At 37.6% G+C, this 22,458-nt stretch overlaps 3 protein-coding genes across 3 annotated transcripts; 2 read left to right on the top strand and 1 right to left on the bottom strand.

Annotated features, from left to right (window-relative positions):
- Positions 1 to 1,287: 1,287 nt before the first annotated feature.
- On the bottom strand, positions 1,288 to 5,172 carry crabp2b (cellular retinoic acid binding protein 2, b). Its single transcript, XM_042434485.1, has 4 exons — positions 4,917 to 5,172; positions 2,168 to 2,346; positions 1,725 to 1,841; positions 1,288 to 1,599 (listed from the first exon to the last, which is right to left on the bottom strand). The coding sequence occupies exons 1-4, from the start codon at positions 5,140 to 5,142 to the stop codon at positions 1,549 to 1,551; spliced, it is 573 nt and encodes a 190-aa protein (XP_042290419.1). The 5' UTR covers positions 5,143 to 5,172; the 3' UTR covers positions 1,288 to 1,548.
- Positions 5,173 to 9,150: 3,978 nt separating this feature from the next.
- Positions 9,151 to 11,356, top strand: mrps21 (mitochondrial ribosomal protein S21). The gene is made up of 2 exons (XM_042434486.1): positions 9,151 to 9,284; positions 10,699 to 11,356. Exons 1-2 carry the CDS (start codon positions 9,202 to 9,204, stop codon positions 10,877 to 10,879), a joined length of 264 nt encoding a protein of 87 aa, XP_042290420.1. The 5' UTR covers positions 9,151 to 9,201; the 3' UTR covers positions 10,880 to 11,356.
- Positions 11,357 to 14,109: 2,753 nt separating this feature from the next.
- Positions 14,110 to 21,116, top strand: ciarta (circadian associated repressor of transcription a). The gene is made up of 6 exons (XM_042436580.1): positions 14,110 to 14,365; positions 17,767 to 18,117; positions 18,220 to 18,295; positions 18,422 to 18,500; positions 18,612 to 18,765; positions 19,127 to 21,116. Exons 2-6 carry the CDS (start codon positions 17,767 to 17,769, stop codon positions 19,502 to 19,504), a joined length of 1,038 nt encoding a protein of 345 aa, XP_042292514.1. The 5' UTR covers positions 14,110 to 14,365; the 3' UTR covers positions 19,505 to 21,116.
- Positions 21,117 to 22,458: the final 1,342 nt, after the last annotated feature.

Here is a 22,458-nt window from a genome sequence, read left to right as displayed (position 1 = left end):
ACCCGACTAACAAGGAGGGACCGGGCGGTTTGGCCCGCTCCTGCGAGGATAACAACCATAAGTCAAAGGGGTCATTTATACAGAATACAGTGCACATGGATGTATGTGTGTAAATGTGTGTGTGTGTAATGCTCAATTTTCTGATTGAGCAAATAGCAGAGAACTTTCCATCCACCCCAGAGTGCAGTTAAGGCGCTGCGGTTTCGACAAGCGCTTACACAATAACATTGGCTTCACTGAGGCCATTGAAAACATACTTTTCTGCCTGTGAGACAAAAAAGAATGTATGAGGGAAGTTGTGTAAGCCTTGCATACTTGGTCACACATAATATTTCCACTCTCTTCTTCCTCTCTCACACTCATATAGACACATATAAACTGTGTGCGGACATTTACACGATGAGGTTATTGAGAACATTCATCCTGGAGGAGGCCCAGTCGTTCTGCTGCCTGCTCTGCGCTGTGTGTGTGTGTATACACTGGGAAGCACTTCATAGGGTCGCTTGTCTGCACACTGTTTGAAAACCTGGAAAAACCATCACTGCTAGTGAACCGTTGCAGCACTCTCCTCAGGAAGTGCCTGAGAGACCCCTGAAGGTTCATTTTTCACAAGGTGAAGGTGAAGTCCACCCCAGATTGAACCATCATCTTGAGTTTTTAGGCGAGTAAATGATTCTGAAGACTGTTGAATCTATCATTTTTAGCTCATAATCATGTCTTCTCACATTTCAAGACTGGTTTTCTACTTTTTTTTTGTATACATTATGTTGAAAAGTGGATGGTAAAAAGAAAGCCACTTAATACCTGGGTGCAAAGCCAGAAAAAGAGGAGAAGGACTTTTTTATTGAGCTCATTGTGTAAGTAGGTACAGCTGGGAAAAGGGAGAAAAAGAAGCAGACTTTCTCCTGATGCTATGAAATAGTCTCCCTTCTCTTTCCCTCACTCATTTCCTTTCCACTCCCTGTTTCCTCCTTGTCTTTGCCAAAATGTGTCTCACAGTGGCCCTCATATGAAATGTACAAAATTGTCTTTGGGAGTTTTCAGGCTAATTGAGCACATATTGTAGTGAGCTATGATGACGAGGGAGCACACAGAGGACAAGGTGGATTGGAAAGATGGAGGGGAGAGGGTGTGGAATAATCAGGAGAGTACAAATAGCAGACAGCGATGTAAAGTGATATGTAGAGGGAAGACAAGGGAATGGGAGGAGGCGGCGTAAAGGGAGCCTGTTTGAAATGGAAAATACATATAGCTTTTCAAGAAAAAAAAATCAAATCATGGAGTTAATTCATATAAAACAGTTTATTAACAACGTGAGAAAGGATTTAGACACTGCAATAAAGCTTTTTAAAAAAAGGAATGTATGACATTTCTATATTATACATGAAGAGTAAATTCAGCTTTGGTTGAAGCTTTTCACTGTTTGAGCAAGATTTGACAATCTGAAATCTGACTGACTAGGGGAGCCAAAGACAAACAAAGGAGAGTAAATGTAAACCATGCGTAAGGCACAAAACAGGAGTATTGTATGACAGTCTTGAAATTTCCTCATTCCCTTTCGTAAACTCTGGTGCAGACAACATCTCCGGCCGTCATTGTCTGAAAGAAAAGGGACAGATTTTTTGTTTCTAAAATGGTGAAGCTCTCAGACTAAACAGTTTAAGTTTAGTTTAAGTGTCTTTTTGACCTCATATGTAAATTCACTCTCCAGAAAATCTTATTACCAGTATGAGTTCTCCATCGTTGGTCAGTTCTCGGGTCCACGCTGTCTTGGGTCCCTCACCTTTCTGTAAAGTCTGTTCGCAGCTGATCTTGCTGTCTGTTTCCCACTTAGGAAAACTCTGCAGGGATTCATATAAGAAGAATGTGAATAACTGACATCATTGAAGTGCTCTGGACACTGCTAGGGCTAGTAAAGCTTGGCCGATAACTGCCTGTTACAACATTTTAATGGCCTGTCAGAAGCAATGTCCTTCACCACTCACTTAGAATAAAAAAAAAAAACGAAGAACAGATCCTTGTATTATCATCAAGAATCGAGTTGCACTGAAATGATTTCCATATGTTTTTTTTTCTGTGCAGAAGAACTGTAGCTGCTGTGCTTGGCCAGGCAGCCCACTAGTACGCATGCATTGACATTATATAGGAATGTTACAGTGATGTGTACCGTGCAGGGACGCCCATCCACTGTGGTCTCATTGAAGGACTGACCCACAGTGAAGGAGACGTTGGTGGTGCGGACGCTGGTGGACGTCTTAATGGACAGGCTCTCTTCCTGCTGGGTGATTTCCACCGCTGGGCTGGAGGCCGCCGTCACTGCAATCTTCCTCAGGAACACATTCACACCTGAACACAGGGGACCAAAGAAAAACACAAGTAATATCAAACTGGCAGCTGCGGTACGCTTTGCATTATTGCCCCAAAATTTCCCACTTCCCAACGTGCAGAAATGTTATATTTTCTTTAGATAGGTGACCCATCACAGTGAAAATTTTTTCACATTTACTTTTATTAGGATGTTACATTATCACAGTGTGGTAATCAGAGCTGCAACTAACGACTATTTTCATTGTCAATTAATCTGACGATTATTTTCTTGATTAATCGATTAGTCGTTTGCTCTATAAAATGTCAGAAAATGCTAAAAGAATGTCGTCACTGTTCTCCAAATACCAAAGTAACGTCCTTAAATGTCTTCTTTTGTCCCGACCAAAGAGTTTGCTGTCATAGACAACTAAAGAAACCAGAAAATATTCACATTTTCGAGGCTAAAATCAGATAATTTGGGTGTGTTTCTTTTTAAAAAATGACTCGAAAACGATTAATCAATTATCAAAATAGTTGCTGATTGATTTCCTGTTGATCGACTAATCTGATTTATCAGCTAATCATTGCAGCTCTAGTGCTAATGCAGTTATGAGCAGGGAACATTTGGAAAAGTTTTTCACCCCTGGTGTTTAATGAAACTACTGCTTATTGTCTGTCACTACCTTTTTAACAATGTAGCTTGTGAATGTGAAGCTTTTTTTGGCAGCTGTTAAATGTCAACATTAAAATTTAATGTCACATCTTACTTGAATGCAACACCAAGGAGAAGTTGCCAAAAATGTCTGCGCTGCTGTATCGCCACACAATGATGACATGATGGAAAAAAAAAAAAAAAGGTAAAGAAATGTTCACCATGATTAATTACCTAGTCTCTGCACCTTAATGCTGCACTGAGTGAGCTGAAACCGAGGAAATCAATCTTAAAATATGTGGGATGCTTCGGAAAATGGTTGCCAGTGGAGCATATGTGGTTTTACAACATGCAAAACCACTGGTATGATCGTTAAACGACTTATGACTGTGACATTGTTAAAGTGTTAGTTCACTCCAGAATGATTCAGTCATCATTCACACAGCTCTGTGTCAGTCACAACTCGACTGAGGCTGGTATGTTGTTTGTTAGCCCTCCATATTTCAAGTGTCATCTTTCCACAACTGCAAAGATGTTTTTGTTTTGTTTGGAGCTGTGAAGAGATGAGTCTAGTAAAGAACACAAATAATCTCACTTTTATTTTGACAAACTTAAATTATTAATTTCTAGTTGACATTGTGGGTGTATGTGATGTATGTTGTATAATGTGTCCTGTGTGTTTTTTGCTTTGTACTGTTTGTTATTGTGCTGTTACATGTTTTAATTGTAAAGGACTGAAAATTAGCTTTAAGCTAAATCTGGTGCAGTACATCAAATGTTAACATTTATGTTTAACACTGTACATGGTCCCAATAAATACAACACAATATGTAAAGACGATAGCTTATGGAACAATGACAACTTGATTTGTGTTTGATAGAAGCTTCAGTGAGGTTTCTCTTACATTGAGGTGAAAGGATATTGATCAAAAAACCTTTAAATGGATGTGACATAAGGCAGTTACAGAACATGGGATTTATGCAGCAAGATAAACAGGATAGTGCAGGTTGAAACATGGAATAAACGTCTTATATCAACATCTATGTGCTGGGTCAGTAGAGATGATGTGATGTTTGATAAATGTAAAACAAATGTAAACTGCCTGGGGAGTTTTTTTTGCCATTATTCATAGCATTATTCACTGGCTTCAGAGAGATCAGAACTAACCCACAAATCTCATTTGACCATATTTGCTCATGTAGCGGTACTAAAGGAGGTAACACACACACACACACTCACACACTCACACACAGATACACACACACAGAGCTCCAGATTGGGTCAGGGAGGCCCAGGGCGGTGAAGGAAAGTCAGTCTCAGAGCTGGCTGGCTACAGGGGCCCATGTCGAGGCTTAGTTCCGTTTACACTGGCTCTAATTACAACCGCATGAGGAGGACCCTGCTTCAGATGAGTCTAATCTAACATTCCTCCACAGGCTATTTGTCTTCAGATTTTTAATGGATGCCACTGGTTGGCCCTCACCTGACCCCTCTCTCTCTCTCTCTCTTTCTCTCCTGCTCTCCCCAAAAAGGACTTGAGCCTTTACAGCCTCATGTAGTTTAATATTCCCAGTGACATGAGTTAGCAGGGAAAGGCACAGGGAGAGCCACTTCAGGACACTGCTGCACCCCATTTGACCCCTAAGCCAACTGGATTTCCATCTGATAATGCAGCTGACAAAATGATTGACAGGTCTTTGTAAAGAGGATGCTTCACTTTCCTTTTTTTTTGCATTTTAACAAAAGATTGAATGGTTGATGGTAAACCAGATAACAATATGCTGTTTGAGTGCCAACTTGCATGCAAGTTAGAGGAGTTTTGCATGTAAAGCATTTTTTTTATTCATAGAAGGAAAAGAAAGAATGCAACATTGTCTTGTTTTGGAAACCATATTTGGCATTTTCACCATGCAAATGAAAGAATATATATCTAAACCCTAAATGTTTTATTACTCACCAAGCGCTTTCAAAAGTTCCTCGAAATTTTCCGAAGACTTCATCTTCCATTTTCCTGAAAAGTCTGCGATTTTCTTCTCCATTTTGATGCAAACACTTAAAGATTTTTTTTTTTTTTTTTTAAATTTCTGCAGAAGACTCTGGCTGCAGACTCCCTCTCCGTGTCCTGTCTTTCCTCCACCGTTAACCGGACCGGTCTGTGAAGTCGGTCTCCGCTCTGCCTGCATCTGCGCCTCCTCTCATTGGCTGACAGCTCGCCTGGATCCGATGCAGGTCCAGCCAATGCAGAGAGCCCTGGCAGGGAGGGACTTTCCCCCCCAGAATCTACTGCACCCTCCGCCTCTGTCGGCACGGTGAAAGATTTGGATACGAGATGGAAAAATGCACTTCCCGTAAGTCCTTTGATGTTGATGAGCAGCCGCCTCGGATATTAAGGAAAAGTGTTAATTGTTTTTTTTCTCTTGCATGGTGTCATGTCAGTCATGATTACTTGTCAAGAGGTGCAGAGAGTAAATAAGAGAGTAGATAAAGTAGATAATTAAAGGACTTGTTCACAGTTTCTCAAGCCTGTCTTAACAGTCAGGTGCCCAAATGAACATTATAATAAGTTTTTCTTGCCATTATCATTCTTTTTGTTCATACTGACCATTAGAATCCATTCATAATGTATTTATTAATGTAAGTGATGGAGACAAAATCCACAGTCCTCCTTCTGCGCAAAAATGTATTTAAAAGTTTATCTGAGGCTAATGTGAAGCTTCAGCCGTCCACATTACCCAAATCAAATAAATATCTTTCAAAGTTACAGTCTTTTTAGTGCCAAAGTCCCTCTTTTTGTTATTATACTCCCACCGCAGCTCAACAGGGAAACACTGGGGAAACACAAAGAGGGAATTTGATGCTAAAAAGACTGTAAATGTGGCAGATATCCACTTCATATGACTACCTCAAACCGCTGAAGCCTCATATAAGCTTCAAAAAAACCTTTTAAATGCATTTTAATACCGAGTATGAACAGGAGGATTGAAAACTTCTTTCAGTGGTCATATGGATACCCGACTGTTTAAGACAGATTTGAGAAGTTGTGAAACTGTCCTTTTAACATTTCTTTTTAATCTGAAGCCATCTGTTCAGTTTTCAAACATTTGGAATGTGAAATCAGATAGCAGGTTCATGTTTTCAGGTCCAGAGTGGGGGGTTGGAAAGCTGATAATGAAAGAGCAAAAGATAAGGAATCCAGCTGGAGGCATCTATCCAGGAAAATCACCATTTTTTTTACTAAACAATTAAACAAAAGAATTGAGAAATCAAGACAGAGGAGGAACATAATCAAACAGTTTTATTTGCCACATGCTGACTCCTGCCGCCATCTTTGTCTCTGTCTGAATTGGACAATGCAAGTTTCATATCTTTAGGGCGACATGTTATGTTTGTAAACAAACAGAGATATGAGACATGTTACTTCCTGTCTAAGGCCTTCTGAGTCACTTAACTTGCATCCCGTTGTATAACTCAGAATTCATCTTAATTTATACAAGAATAGGCTGTAACTATGATTATTTTTATTATCAATTGATTTGTCAGTTACTTTCTTGATTAATCGATTTATTGTTTGGTCTATAAAATGTCAGAAAAATGTTGATCACTGTTTCCCAAAGTCCAAGATACGACCTCAAATGTCTTGATTTGTCCACAACCCAAATATATTCAGTTGGCTATCATAGAGGACTACAGAAACCAAAACATATTCACATTTAAAAAGCTGGAACCAAAATTAATCAATTATCAAAATAGCTGGGGATAAACTTGATAAACTAAATTGATCGACTAATCGATTAATGCATCTCTAAAGAACAGATCATGCTAATGCTGAAATCATTCAGTTCTGACATGAATGATGTATATACCGTATAGGCAAAAGTATACATTAATTGAATATATCTTATATTGTAGCACTAATAATGTAATTATAAATGAGTGCATGAATGAAATGAATACATGTAAGAAATGGCCAGCATATGTGTGTGTGTATATATATATATATATATATATATATATATATATGTGTGTGTGTGTGTGTGTGTGTGTGTGTGTGTGTGTGTGTGTGTGTGTGTGCGTGTGTGTGTGTGTGTGCTATACAAATGCTATGTGTGTACATATATATATATATACACACACCCCTTTTTTGTACTGTGTTACTGTACAAAGTCAAGCTGAGAGAGGTTGAATTGAATTGACCTGGATCAAAATGACATGGATCAAAATATTGTTAATTAACTGATTGATACAGAACTCAAAGTGAATCTCTCTCTGCTTAATTAGCGTCACCTGATGTTGATGTAAAAGTAGAGTGGACATTTAGAGTATGATGAAAATTTAAGATTTGACACAACAAAATAAATATTTTTTTTCAAATGTTGCTCAATTGAACAAACTCAACTTTAAAGTTCATAAATAATTAAAAAAACAAAAACAAAACCTACTTAAAGCCACCAGTAGGTCTCTATTCCATTACCTCAAGTGACCCCTCCTACTGTACATGTGTTGTAATGGTATAAAAAATAGGTCAATCACTCATTTCTTATCAAGACTTAATGATACTATCACTAACTATAGTAGAAGGCCAAATGGGAATAACAAACAAAATAAATACATAGGAACAAATAAAGTTAAAATAAATTAATAAATACATTTTTTGAACTCTCTCTAAGTATGTCAGGGAGAAATTTTGATCCCCAAATGGAATAAAACTTAATTTTCTTTAACTTCTAGTCTCTCCTTCTCTTCTCTTCTCTTCTCTTCTCTTCTCTTCTCTTCTCTTCTCTTCTCTTCTCTTCTCTTCTCTTCTCTTCTCTTCTCTCCTTTCTTCCTTCCTTTCTTTCTTTCTTTCTTTCTTTCTTTCTTTCTTTCTTTCATTCTTTCTTTCTTTCTCACACACTCACACATTGCCAAGAATATCTCATCAGGTCTGGATCAGAAGGTTTGTCTCTGGAAACATGATGCAGTGCATTCATCCAACAAAAGGAGGTGTGATGTTATCTGCGCAGGTTGTCTCAGCCTTCCTCCCTGTGGCACCATGCAGGTACAGTACGCTATAGAGTTACAACAACATGGCAGTTCACCTCACCTGGTATTTCATACAGAGAAAGGACATTTAAAGGCACTTTTTAATGCAAATTAGAAATACCATCCAGGGCAGCATTCACCGCTGGCTGACCTCAGATGGAGAGAGGGCAAGGACAACAGCAGCCCAGGGATGAGAAGAAGAAGAGAATGACCCCAATGAAAGGATAACACTGGACACTTCTGTCCCTGTTGCTATGACAACAGTTTAATAAAGCTGTGATTCCCCTGAAAGCTATCTCCCTTTACAGAGACTATTATAACTGCTGTTTGGTTCACTGTGCTGTAAGGACCTGAATTTTTATTTGCCTTTCTGTTAATCACACTGTTGTTATCTTCGCTCTTTATTAGTGAGATTGCTGCACCGTTGGGTGTAGAAACTTAATTTGAACCTCAAAATGTGTGTCTTCTTCAGGAGATGTATGCTATTACTTATTTTCTAGCATAGAAACATGTATCGAGACATGTACTGAGACATATCAAAACACTCTCTGGAGGCTTCAAGTTTTCACATCACATTTGTGTAAGTTGAATATTGGACCAGCATTGGCTTCAATACTAGTAGTGATGTCACAAATCACGCTTGTAGGCCCACCCCTAAAAATCGGATTTTCAGTGGACACAGAAATTTCCACTTTCAGCAGATGAATGTGAAAACAAGCTTACACATACATCATTCTGCACAGTGGGGCTTAAACATCCAACTGTAGGAATAAGAACAAAAACACATTTTTGAGTGGAGGGGGGCTTTAAGATTATGTTACATAGGCTACAGTAGAGTCTTTAAGGGATAATAAAGTGCTAAATGATTTGGATTAAGTATTGTAATCCAGTATCTACTTTTATGAACCTGAAATGTTGGCAAGGTTACCAAAAGATTTATAAAGTAGGCTATTTATTTTGTTCTGAGTTGTAAATCTTAAAAAGCACATCTCTAAATAACAATAAAAAATAACATAAACGTTACAACGAATATATATGTAGCGAAATCTCTAAAAAAAAACTGCTATAAAGACAACTCCAAAACAGCACCGAGTTCATTTAAGAGAACAGTTGAGTGAAGCGTCACCTAGCGTTGATTTATGTAGTGTTTCTTGTATGCGGAACCTTTTACACTTGGGTGTTTCCAGACGGCCAGCATTTCCGTTAGCACCGGTCCCATCATGGCGAGGCACCTCCGCTTCGTAGCGCGGACAGTAATGGTTCGAGAGGGCGACGTCGATGCAGCGTACTCAACTCTAAACAGGTGAAACGTTTGTTTTTATTCTTATTAAAGTAGCTAAATAAGGTCAAATGTGTTGTTTACAAGCTAATATTAGCTAATGTTAGCTATGTTATCCTTCCGCTCAATGTCACAGAGCTGCGTCTGCGCAGTGGTGTTTAATTTTGACGTTTTAGTGATTTAGTCGGTTTCGTCTGATATTTACAGGAGTCTATAAAAGAAAATAACATAAGCACTATTTAAAATGTTAAAGGAAAATTTATCTACAGTAACATCATAACTGCTACCAGTAGTGTTGCACTAGCAGCAGTTGTCAAGTTATAAAAGTCTGACAACCTTCAGTTGGATGATTTTTATGCTTCCACTAACACAGTTCAAAGACGCCAGCTACTGTGTACCTGAAATGCATATTTTTAAAAAAAATCCAAATCGTTAGTATGTGAAGGAAGAAATTCATGACGACATGGACCAAACAAGTGGAGACAGCACAGACATAACGTTATATAAATATCACCCATCTTTATTTTACAGTATAGTCACTTCAGAGTCCTTTGGAAATGATTGTCTTTGTTAAGAAGGTTGTTTTCCATCTGTTGATAAGAGGATACCTCATGCCTCCATAGGGTTTTCGCTGTGGGTCCAGATCCAAGTGCAGAACCAGTAATTTTCACAAGATAGTTTTGAACATTTACTCACTAACCATTTCACTTTTGAGTTAAAAAAAATGGCACATGGTTTGTCACAATCCATTAAAATTTCTAATTAAAATAAAAGACTGTAAAGCCTTGTTATGTTGATGTAAAAACTCGCAGAGTGCTTTCTAGATTTTGATTATGATGTGTTGGTAAGTAAAGTTGCAAACCTTATGATTTGAGAAAAGAAATAGCTTCTGATGTCTAAACCTTATTTATAAGTGTATAAGAATATAAATCTTTGTTTGGGTTTCTCTAAAGAGTCGTAGTTCAGAGAGTCATGTATACTGTCAGGTAATTTGAGGAACTAGTTACAAGGGTTTTCTGCTACACTTGTGTTACTTTTTATTTAGAGTTCAAAGTGTCCTGGATGTCTGATTGTACCAGTCCCATGCAGATGAGGAAGTGTGTCCTCCTTTGTTAATATAATTTTAACTTCCAGTTCACTGCATGAAGCTTTAAAACACCACTGGTGGTATATTGCTTCTGTAAATGTAGATAAACATTATGATACAATCAATTTATGCAATTAGCCTCTGCATGGCTGGAGATACGTCCATTTTATATCTGGTAATTGAAGCAGGTTTATGTCTTTTATGCTTAAAAATGAAAATAATTTAGGAGGAGAAAACATTTAGGAGGAACACTATGTCATTTATTTGGTATTATTTATTTACCTGTTGAATTGACAGTCTTATTCACAGCCCAAATTCCAGCTATTCACCCATTTTTTTCACATATTCCAGGCTCTTGTCCCAGGATGGGATTATTGAAACAGTGAAGCGCAAGCGCTACTTCGAGAAGCCCTGCCAAGAGCGCCAGCGGAAGAACTTTGAGAACTGCAGACGAATCTACCACACTGAAATGGCGAGGAAAATTGCCTTCATCTCCAGGACAAACAGAGATGATCCCTGGGTTGGTTGCTAGTGAAATAGACTGTGATGAAAGAGGGATGCTATCAGTGGACTGGTTAAGTTGGGGGCCAGCAAAGTGGAAGAATCAAACAAAATCAACACAATGTCACTATTACGTCTAAATGAAAAGAGAAATACTGAGGAAAGTGACTTTCATATTTTCACATTTTGTTTTTTTTTCATTCCACATTGAAAAGTGCAGTTCTTGTGCTTGAAGAGAAATATTCACGCTTCGTTAATGAACACTTGATTTATTACATTTTGTGTTTTGAATCTTGTCTTCCCACACCATCTTAATAGTAAAGAAGCTAATAAATGTGTAACATTTTCTGACAGAACTGTAGTTGGTGAAGAAATATTTATACCAATTGAACTGTTAATTAAACAAAGGTAGCTGTGGATGCCTTTAATGTCAGACATGTTTTTGTGTGAATGTGGTCTCAGCTCAGCAGGAGCTTGGTGTAAATCAATTAAAGGTCACTCCTCCCCAGTGTGGTGTTAATGTCCACTAAAGATTTCAGCCAACTCCCGCAAATTCCCATATCAGCCAAAGCTTTCATCTCAGAGGGCCTGTCTTGTTGTCTCTTCTCTCCCACGGGGGAAGTTAAACATTTGCACCACACTCACTTGTCAGAGAGGTTAGCAGGTCATGTTGATATCCTGTCCTGAGGCTTCAGTCAGCGGGTGAGGGAACAGTACGGTAGATGAGCAATATTTTACACTGAAAGAGAATGACTGCTGCTGTCTGTGGTGCCTCTTTTTAAAGGGCCAGTTCACACAAATTAGAAGGAAACATTTTCTCATTTACCCCCAGTGGTTTGTTGCTGTGCAGCTAATTTTGGTCTCATTTGTGCAGGTTGATAGATCATTCTTGTTGCTTACAGCATTGAAAAATGTGAAATGTATACATTTAAAAAAAAATGTATACAGTAATGTGTCTTTCCATTCACAGACCTCAGAGCCCCTGAGAACAGTTTTCATGGGAACTACTTTCTGACAAAGGAATAATCCCTATGTAAACTGTTCACTGTGTGTTCTGTGGTTTAATCACAGCAACAAAGATATTTTTTGGGGGGGAGATATCACTGTTGATATTTAACAACCAAAGTTCCATTCATCTCTATGTTATTGGGTTATAGGTTATCTCAAAAACTATAGGCAAATAAAACCAAAACAATCTGCATGGTTACATACTGGCAGTTAAAGGATAAAATATGTCTTTCTGTAACTTTGGTGAACTGAACCCTTTAAGAGTTGAAATGGGATGGGCTCACCTGGAAAAAGTGATATCAATTATTTCTGTTCACCAGTAGGTTTTTAAGAGGGAATGTTGCACAGAAGGTTTCTGATTCAGTTTGTGCTGTTGCTGTCAAAGAGCAGTAATATTTTGAAACGTGCAAATGTTTTTGTTGGCTCCTTTCCAACATGCACACACACCCTCCTTATCACTGATGAAATAGTAAGAATATCTACCACAGGGTGGACAAAATTACAAACATTTATCAGGCCACCTGTTACTACCAATCAATATCTAGAGTTTTTCCCTTTTTTGTTTACTTTCCTATAGATATCATCTGCAACAATACCATTTTGGCTGCAGACTTGCAGCCAGATACTCAGTGCATAAGCTGACTAACAGCAGTAGACACATGTAGTTAAGCATCTGCACAATCATGCAGCAGAACCAGCCCTTAACTGTTTAAAAAGTGTTCACTGTTCTGCACAGATAGCTATTGGTATTGGCCACTACTGTTTGTATAGTATCTCTTTGAGCTGATAGTGTTGACTGTTTGCATGGTAATGGTATCTATATTAGATAGGAGTATGCATGCACAGCCAAACCAGAGAGGGCAGGTGCTTGGCTGCAAGTGAGCAAAATCAAGAAATAAATGAAATAAACAGCTTGCACGTGACAGGGCTCCAAATATCCACTTAACTTATTTATTGCACCAAGGTGACTTTTCGAGCACCACTGCTCTTCATCGGACTGAAGAGCAGTGGTGCTTGACATGTTACCTTGGTGCGATAAATAAGTTGAATGGTATCTATATTACAATCAAAAATAAATCTAGATCCAAATGTCCCTATGCAAACTTAAGGAGCACACTCTGAGCTTGTTTTTGCAAGGTACCAAGGAAACTCTGACAAGAACGCTAAAAACAATCCACCATATAAAGAACATTACATATAGGCCCTGTGGTAGGGTGTGGAGGACCCAGTTTAGATTGTCTGGAGGTCTGGACTTCTGTCTTTTATTTAAATCATTAAGTCATTTGTGGCAATTTTTGAACATGTATCTAAGTCTTGAAAGATGTTTCACCACCTGGCTAAGAGTCAAACTGAAACTGACACTCTCCTCCACACCCAGTATTTGTGGCAGCATCTTATTTGTTTCATGTCTTGCATTCACTTACAGTAGCTTTTTCTTTATTCTGCTATACCACTTGCTTCCTAAACTTAAACAGGTAATAATAATGATTATTATTATCAACATCATCATTATCACCCCTGTAAACAGCCTTCTCAGTGGATAATTATCACATCCTCCTGCAGGTGGCAGCATTATATTTTTTGCATGTGACAAAACAAGTGATTCACTCCTGTAGGATATAGCAATCTTATTATGTAATTATGTAAGACTGCATGTGTTCAGAGCTCTCTGTCTCTGGCTTTAATATGTCTACGATGCCATATCTCATTAACTTTGTCTGTTCTATCTACTTGAGCATGAACAAGAGATTGGAGTTTCCAGAGCACAAACAAAAAAACTGCTTCATAATAACGTGTGCGATGAGGAAACCTAAGTCACATGCGGCTCCATTTGCTGAAGGTGCCCACTATCCTTAAAAGCGTGTAGCCATGAATTGATTAAAAACATGTTTGTTTTTATGTTGGGATAAAGCTATGGTGTGGGAAACAAATATCTGTAAATATGCTGTAATTCCCCCTGCCCCCCTTAAATATTATTGCATCAGGTCTGATATAGAGAGCTAAATGTGACATTCCCATATTTTCACCGCAACAGATGCCAGCAGCTGCCGCGTGCAGCTCGTCTTGTTCTCCAGCCACACCATCAACACGTGCTGCTTATACAGGCGCAGCGGGATCCACGAATTTACCAGCCAACCGGCGTTCTGGATGCCGCTGATTGGCCAAGCCCCCTGGCCAATGAGAAAACATCGAATTGCTGGTCAGCCAATCGTAGCGCTGGACCGTTTTGCGCACGTGTATCGCCCGTTGCGCTCCGTGGGTACTTTCTGTGCGGGCTGGGGAGAGCTGACAAAAAGTAAACTAAACAGGGGAGACAAGAAGCAAAGAGGGACCCACCGTAAACAGACTAATAAGCGTTGACGCCTATGTCCAATGCCGTTAGCTTTGCTGCAGTAGCTTCTGACGGACTTGAATTTTTATTAATTTGTTCAAGCAGCGTTTACGTGCCTTCTTAATCTTCGCCGTTTTGTTTTTGTTTTAGTGGATCCACGCCTGATTCGTCTAGAAGGTAAGAGCTCTCAACTGACATTTATTCTGTCTTCAGGGAAAGTCATCTGTTTTTTTTAAGATTATAACGTTAGACTAATAGGTGCTACATTGTTTTCCCGTTAAACAGAAAGCGGTAGCGTTATAATAATGATAATAATACATTTATACATTGTTCCGCACTCTTTATTCATGATGCAAGTCAAAGTGCTACAATATTAATAACACACAACAAACAGCACAAAGAAAATTAAGAGGATGAAAAAGCCTTCCTGAATAAAAAGATTTTTGGTCCTTTTTTAACAGAGACTAGGGACATTTCTGTCACGTTGTCACATTGCCTGACTACATTATTCATTTTCTGACGAGTTGGATTCAGGAATCTACAGTATCAAACTGCTCCTGTTTTCATGGATGTTGGACGATAGTTAGGTAGAGATACAGCCTGACCGATATATCGGTAAGCCGATATTATCAGCCGATATTTGCCTATCACAGCTATATTGGTATCAGCTTATTTGTATACACATATTTTTTATTTTTTAAAGTTGTATAGGCAGCATTCTATGTATATTTGGATTTTTTTCTTAATTCAAGTTTAATATGTATGTACATGTTTTTTTGTTTTGGTTTTTTTAAATAGTTATGCATAATTATTAAATTAAACTGTAACATATCATGCCTCCATTACATATCTTTGTCACAAGTGTTTAATAATCACATTTGAGGGATCATTGCAAAAAATGTGCGTTTATGTGTATATTCTGTATATACAAGATTATCGGCCGATATATCGATATCAAAAATTCAGTATCAGTGGGGCCCTAGTTAGAGAAGTATTTTCTTAATGTGTGAAATTTGGTTCTAGAAATTATACAATTCACCACAACTGTGTTGAAAACAAGACTTTTCATGTGAAACTATCATGTTAATGGTTTATTATTGCTGTTGCGGTCACACAAGGTAACCACCAGTCAATAGTGAATATAAACATCTGTTCTCAGATGACCCAACAAGTTTCCACTGGAGTGTGTGCACTTGGGTCACTTTTGAGGACATAGACTTACATTCATATCCTGGAGACCCACCCTATCCTAACCCTAACATTTAACCACTGTCCCAATAATCAGCTTTTTCCCAATTGGGGACATGTGTTTGTCCCCAATTGGACAAGCCGTCCCCAATTTACTGGTCTTTAGTCTGAAATGTGTCCTCGACAGTAGGCTACACGTGCACACACACATATTTTGTGCAGCTATCCTTGTTAGGACATTGCATTGAGTGCATAGAGTGTTTTGTTTATTAATTTAGAGAGTCTGTTTGATTCCAGATCAGATTTTGTTTTCATGCACACTGCCAATGCAACACCATGTCTGCACTATGATAATATAGTTAGTGACTGCTACTTGACATGTCACCTGTGTAAACTGTGACCCGGACCTTGGGAAATGTGTCCACTATGCCGTCTTAGTATCCAATTTATTAAATGGCTTGTTAAACCAATTCTAATTCTGTGTGTGTAAAAAAAAGCGAGGCTAAATGTGAAATATGTTACTGATTATGCCAAACATATTCCCTTGTGATGCATGAAAAAGCAGTTCACTATTTTTATCCTATAGTAAAATATTCCTTTTTTTGCTTGTTTCTTGACAGTGAGTTCATTTTTCTCTCAGTAGTCTAAAAGCCCCTGAATACTTGATTTGAAATCTGAAACATTTCTCTATAACACTCTTGACTAAGCACACAATAATCAAAGTTCAAGTTATTATAATTATTATTATGAGTTGAACATTAAAAAAAATAGTTAACCTGCTTTATCAGGACTGTGTGGGTGTGGTTTGATCAGATTTGATTGACAGAGGCCTGGCAACAACGTGACAACTGTCATCAGATGGTGATTCAAATGTTGCAATAAGTTCTCATTGGTGCATAGACATATGTGTGACAACCTTTTTTCAGCAGAGCCCCACCCACTTCAAACCAGTGAGAAGGGCACAGATAAAACAGGAAATGTAGAAATCTCTCACGTGAGTGTGTGTTCATAAGACACCAACACTTATCTTGTTGGGAAAAAATAAGTTTTCAGGGCCTTTAAATTAGCCCAGGATCAGCACCTTGGAAAGTGACATACAAACAGACAGAGGCAGCTAGAGTCTTAAAAATATGTTTATGCTCTTTTTAGCAGCAAAATCATCCTGCACAAATACACAAGATAGAAGAGAAAGGAGAATGTACTCACTAAATATCATTACCTCACTGTTGAGTTCCTACAACAAAACATATGTTACTATATGTTACATTAAAAATAAGATAATATTAGATAAAGTCACTAAATACAATACTGACAACATTTATATTTTAAAAATATTATATTGATGTGAAGTTGGACTAAACCCTATATGTTCCAAGTCGCTGTATGGATATGATATGAAGTTTATACAATTATAAAGATAAACTTAATGAACTATGGTATGGATTGTTTATTTGTTGTTATTTTTTTATTTTTAGAGCGAATACCAGCAAATCATTGCACTGTTATGCATGACACAGCATGAGTCAACTTGTGATAGCCGTATCGGTATTTTATGTGCCTTCTCCCTATGTGATGAACTATCAATGTGATGATCATTTGCCTTTTCTTGTCTTGATTCTACTGTACTTCCTGAGGCACACAACACAGTAGATCCAAAGTGCTTTACAGCAATAAAAAAAGAGAAAATAAATATAGAGTGAAGAGGATAATAATAATATATATAAATAAAAGTGATAAAACCATCAATGGCTGCACTCAGGTCTGAAGTCAAGAGGATAGAGCAGTTACCTGGGTCACTCTCAGATTTTAGAAAGAAAGGGGAGTTTGGAAATTGGCATATAATAATTAAGGAGTGAGGTATCTATTGATGACTGATTGGATGCTGGGACCAATGGCAATTTTTGATATCGATATATCGGCCGATAATCTTGTATATACAGAATATACACATAAACGCACATTTTTTGCAATGATCCCTCAAATGTGATTATCCAACACTTGTGACAAAGATATGTAATGGAGGAATGATATGTTACAGTTTAATTTAATAATTATACATAAATATTAAAAAAAACTCAAAACAAAAAAAACATGTACATACATATTAAACTTGAATTAAGAAAAAATCCAAATATACATAAATGCCAATAACAATGACTGCCTTTACATGTTTCCTAATATCCATATTACTATTATAATCTTGTCTTGTTATTTTCTTCTGTTTAAATAATTTCCAAAAGTACTAGCAGTCATCCCCAAAACACTGACTATCAATATAGAGATATTTGCTCAAAAATATTGTGACTTTTCATTTTGCCAGTATCGTCATCATTGACCTAATAGCACTGTCTGAGTCTCAATCTGCTCTTTTTCTCTATTCTTGTCCACAGATGAATTCACTGGGCAGTTCTTCCAAATGGCCATCTTACGACTCGCTTCCCTCCACCTCAAGCGTTTTCCTCAGCGAGAGTGAGCACACTGAGGATGAAGCAGACATCTTCTCCGAGGGAGAGGGGGACAGCGGGACAAACAAGTCTTTCTCAGTTGATGAAGGAATGATACTTTCTGGAAGTCACAGTGATTACCCAAATCATTCAGCTAAGTTGTACTCTGGGTCTACGAATGAACAGTCTGGACACTGTCCTGGCCAAACTAAGCATCCCGACTCAGCTCCTTCTCCTGGCATCGCCACAATCGGTTCATCATCAGCTACACCTGGAGACCTGGCCTTTGCTCAGAAGGTGGGCAAAATCTATGACTTTGTTTTAGTCTTTTTGTCAGACAAATAGCTGATCAGTTGTAGTAGTAATATATAATAATATTCCTTTTCCTTATTTTCCCAGTGTGCAGATTTGCGCAGGTTTATCTGCCCTTTGCTTGAGCTTCTACATGGACTTAAGGCTGGGCGATTTGACAAAGGTATGTGGTTGAGCAATATCCAACAGTATTATCATCTCTTTTTCTTAAGTTTTAGTGCATACCATCCTGCAATTAAACCCCCTAAGTGTCTATTTGACTTGACATTTGGACGCTATCTTGTGGCAGGTTTAACCAGTTTCCAGCAGAGTGTTGCCGTTGACAGACTGCATAGGATTCTGGGAATTTTACAGAGGCCTGAAATGGGGTAAGACCAAGAAGCAAGCCTATTAGTAGTGAAAATTGGGCTATTATCATTGTCACTAATATCCAGCATTCTCATTAATGCTTTGTCCTTCACTTCCTATTTTTTCTACAGTGAGAGATACCTGCACAACCTGCTGCAGATAGAGATGATGCTCAAAATTTGGTTCCCTCAGGTGGCAGTTCAGCCCACAGTTACATTAACCCAAACCATGACTCCCAGACTCTTACCACGCTGGCGCCAAAATCAGCTCCACATGCCAGTTAAGGTGAGTTTCATACTTGATGTTGATTCCATCTGATAGTGCCTTCACAAGTGTGTATTAATCAACCCAAATATCATTATCTTTTATTTAAACCAAATTGCTTTATCAACAAATCATCCATGTGAAATATATTGGTATAATTAAACATAAGAAGGTACCAAAACATAACAAGATGAAATGAGAGAGCAAAACAATAGGAGGAACTATATCGAGCATGCTAGTAACAGGGTTTAAAGACTTCATTCAACAAATTATACTGAGTCTGTAGGCTCAAACTCCTCAGGCCTGTTGTTTCTCTGATAGCTATTATAATGTGTGTAAGACCTTGATTTGTTATGGTTGTTATTTTTGGTTCCCATTCCAGAAGCGAAAGCTGAACTGGACAGAACCTGACGATACTGGCACAGACCCACCCAGGCATACGCACCATCAACATGGAACACATGGGAGCTGCGAGGCTGAAACATCACTTGACATCACATGTTTACCTGGAGCACCTAAAAAACAGAAAACTCCCAAGGAAGGAACAGCTGAACCACCTGTGGCCTGCTGGGCAGCACGACACGAGTTTATAGAGAGCACCGGCACTTTAAGGAGACCGTCGTATTTTTGCAGCAAGAAAGAGAATAAGAATTCGAAGCAGCCTGAGATTGATCCAGCCTCCCCGTGCGCCAACCTAACTGCGACACAGGACAGCTCAGTATCCACAAGTGCCGCCATTACTACAGCTGACTCACTTTAGCTGGCCTTAGCTGACCTTGCTACCACATGGAGGTGCCACAGTATGCCAGCCAGAGTGAGGGTAAAGGGTGGAATAGATTACATAAGCATGAATTTAGACGTTTAGCCAGTCTGTGATGGCTGCAAGGCACATAAAACAGAAGAGGAGGAGGGGAAATGCAGAGAGACACATTCATTAACCCCTAACTACCCAGTGTGGCTTCCAATTACACTGGAGGTATTGCACTATTTTACCATGAATTGTACGTATATTGTTTGTAAGAGTATCGGTTTTGTATTCACTAAGTTAAAAAAAGAAAATGTTGGAAGTACTTATGTTGTTTGTTAATACAATCAGAGCTCTGTTTTATATTTTTTCATATCATGGATTACAGCACAAAGTACAAGATTTCATGGCATTATTGAAGAACAGAAATGACTATTAGTCAGATAAAAAAGGTAATTTGAAAATGTCACCTTTTTTTTTTTTTTACAATTTTGTTGACCAAATGATGAATTGAGAAAATAATTGGCTTATTAATCGAAAATCAAAATAATCCTTAGTTGCAGCCTTGGTACAGTTACAAAAAATCTTAATATCACATGATCAAAAGGGCAGTTAGGGAAAAAATTGCCACCTTAGTGATTGTAACATATAGTGTGGCAAGGATATGTATCCGCTGCCAAAAAGTGCCAAACAAAACCATTTTGCATTTCCATTCCCACCAGAATTCACAGTCACTGATTCTGTATCGTAGAGCGCTAAACAAACACAACTTATTTGATTCAATAAATAAGAATATATGTAGTTGCACTTCTGATAAAGCAGCAAAACACTGCACAGAAAATACCACAACCTGTTTAATAGATAATGTTTGAGATGGTTAGGAAAATGGAAGCTGCTCAGCTGGACGTTAAACTGTAAGTTAGTCCTTCAAGTAGCCAGTGAGTGAACTTGTTTTGTATAGAAAGACTTGAAAACACATATTCTTTATTTTATTAAAGACATGACTTTTTAGTAACTGCTTTTTAAAAAAATAAATATATAAAATGGGCGAAATATGTTTGGTCCTGTGTAAATTGGAATACAGGTAGATGTATCTGCACTTTGGATGACTATGAGGAAATGTTACATATCTAGCAACACTAAAGAGTTGTGATATTTATATCCGTTTAAGAGGATCAGTACTTGAAAACCGTGATTTTCAACGGCAGATTTATGGAGTCAAGCATGTGTGACAGCTGAGATGAGTGCTTCACAGTTGTTTGACTCACGGATTTTATAGGCAAAACGTGTATATTTGATCATTTTTTTTTATTTGTAAATGTATAATTTTGGCACTTCATATGGGAGGTGTTGTTCACATCAAATATTTTAGCTTCAAAACGCTCCAAATGAGATCTGTGTCATTACGAGGGGAAAGAGCAGCTTCAGTGTACCATAAAAATGGATTACTGACTTGCTCTTAAAAATTTTATAAGTATCGCTCAAAGTGCTTTACTATTGATTATGAAACATGGGATAACATGGAGACATGATAAATGATATTTCCATTCCTGAGCACACAGTTTCTTCCTGATAGCATTTGATTTTTGTACCACCATGTTTTAAATTAAATATCATTCATGTTGAATGGCGTTTCGTCTCCGGTGTTTTGTCACCAGTCAGCCTTACATATATGACATATAGAGAGGTAATCATAAATTTGTCTGAGAAATAAATATATCATCAGTCATGCAAAAAGTTATTATTTTGGTAACAATAGTAAAATTGCGACCTCAGCCACATATGACACCGCAAACAAAATGTGCTGCTGCATAGACGTTCCTCGTGCTTCGCCGTTCATCGTCACTAGCACTGAGTTTAAAATGGAAATTGTATTCATGTGGTGGAGAACAATTCTTCAGTGTAGAGTTATGCTTATGTTGTTTGGGCATACAAAATGTTGCACTCTACAATACAATACAGGCAACGTGTTTCACATCTTTTATTTGTGAATAGGAGAAAAACTTACAGTAGAGTAAAAATTTTACTTGCGAGTCATGTGTCTCCTCTTTCTTGTTGTTTCTGCTATGTTTCTTTTAATGAAATCGCTGTTGTTGATTGATTGACAACAGCACATGTTTTTATATATTAAATGAGTGATGTGTTAATTAAAATACCCTGTGTTTGTTGATTTCTGGAATGAAATACACTGACAGATTATTATTATGCATTATATAAACCAAAGTTTGAGTTATAATTTACTATTTACTTTGCATAATTGAAATGCAATGTCATTAATCACCTTAATACCTTAATAATAAACACTGTAAAAATCTATAATTGTTAAGCTCCATAAGACTTAATAAGACATAAGACTTTAGTATTTCAGTTTTTTGCTACTTTTTATGTCTACTCGACAAAAAAGATTTTACATACAAAACAAATCTGCTTACAAAACGTGATACATCTCTGTAGATAGTAACATTATTTAGTATTAATAATCAAATGGTAGCTTGTATACGATTGAATAACACTGAAAAGGGCCAGAATACTTATACTAATAATACTATACTATACTATACTAATAATAATACTTTTGATATACTTAAAGTAGGCTATGTTTTGTTGATAACACTTCTGTACTTTCTACTTAAGTAAAATTAGGAATGCAGGGATTTTACTTGTTATTGATTATTTTAACATTGTTGTATCGCTTGACTTAAGTAAAACATCTTAATACTTCTTTCACCACTGTTTCCCTGTGTTACAGATAACATGCAGCAGGTGGCGCTATCAAAAGAAGCTTTTTTTTGTTTTCTTTTTCCCTTAAATCTTTCTTTATTTACAACAGAAATACAATAATAATTGTATAACACAAAAACTGTAAAAAAACAAAAAAACCCAAAAACAACTACAACAACAAAAAAACAAAAAAACTTTGTACAAGCCAGAGGAGTCCAATGTCCATTCATTGTAAGGCCTTTCAGGGT

Source organism: Thunnus maccoyii, chromosome 15, assembly GCF_910596095.1.
Source record: "Thunnus maccoyii chromosome 15, fThuMac1.1, whole genome shotgun sequence".
Lineage (NCBI taxonomy): Eukaryota > Metazoa > Chordata > Actinopteri > Scombriformes > Scombridae > Thunnus > Thunnus maccoyii.
Note: the sequence above shows the minus strand (reverse complement) of the source record. Positions and strands in the feature narration are given on the sequence as shown.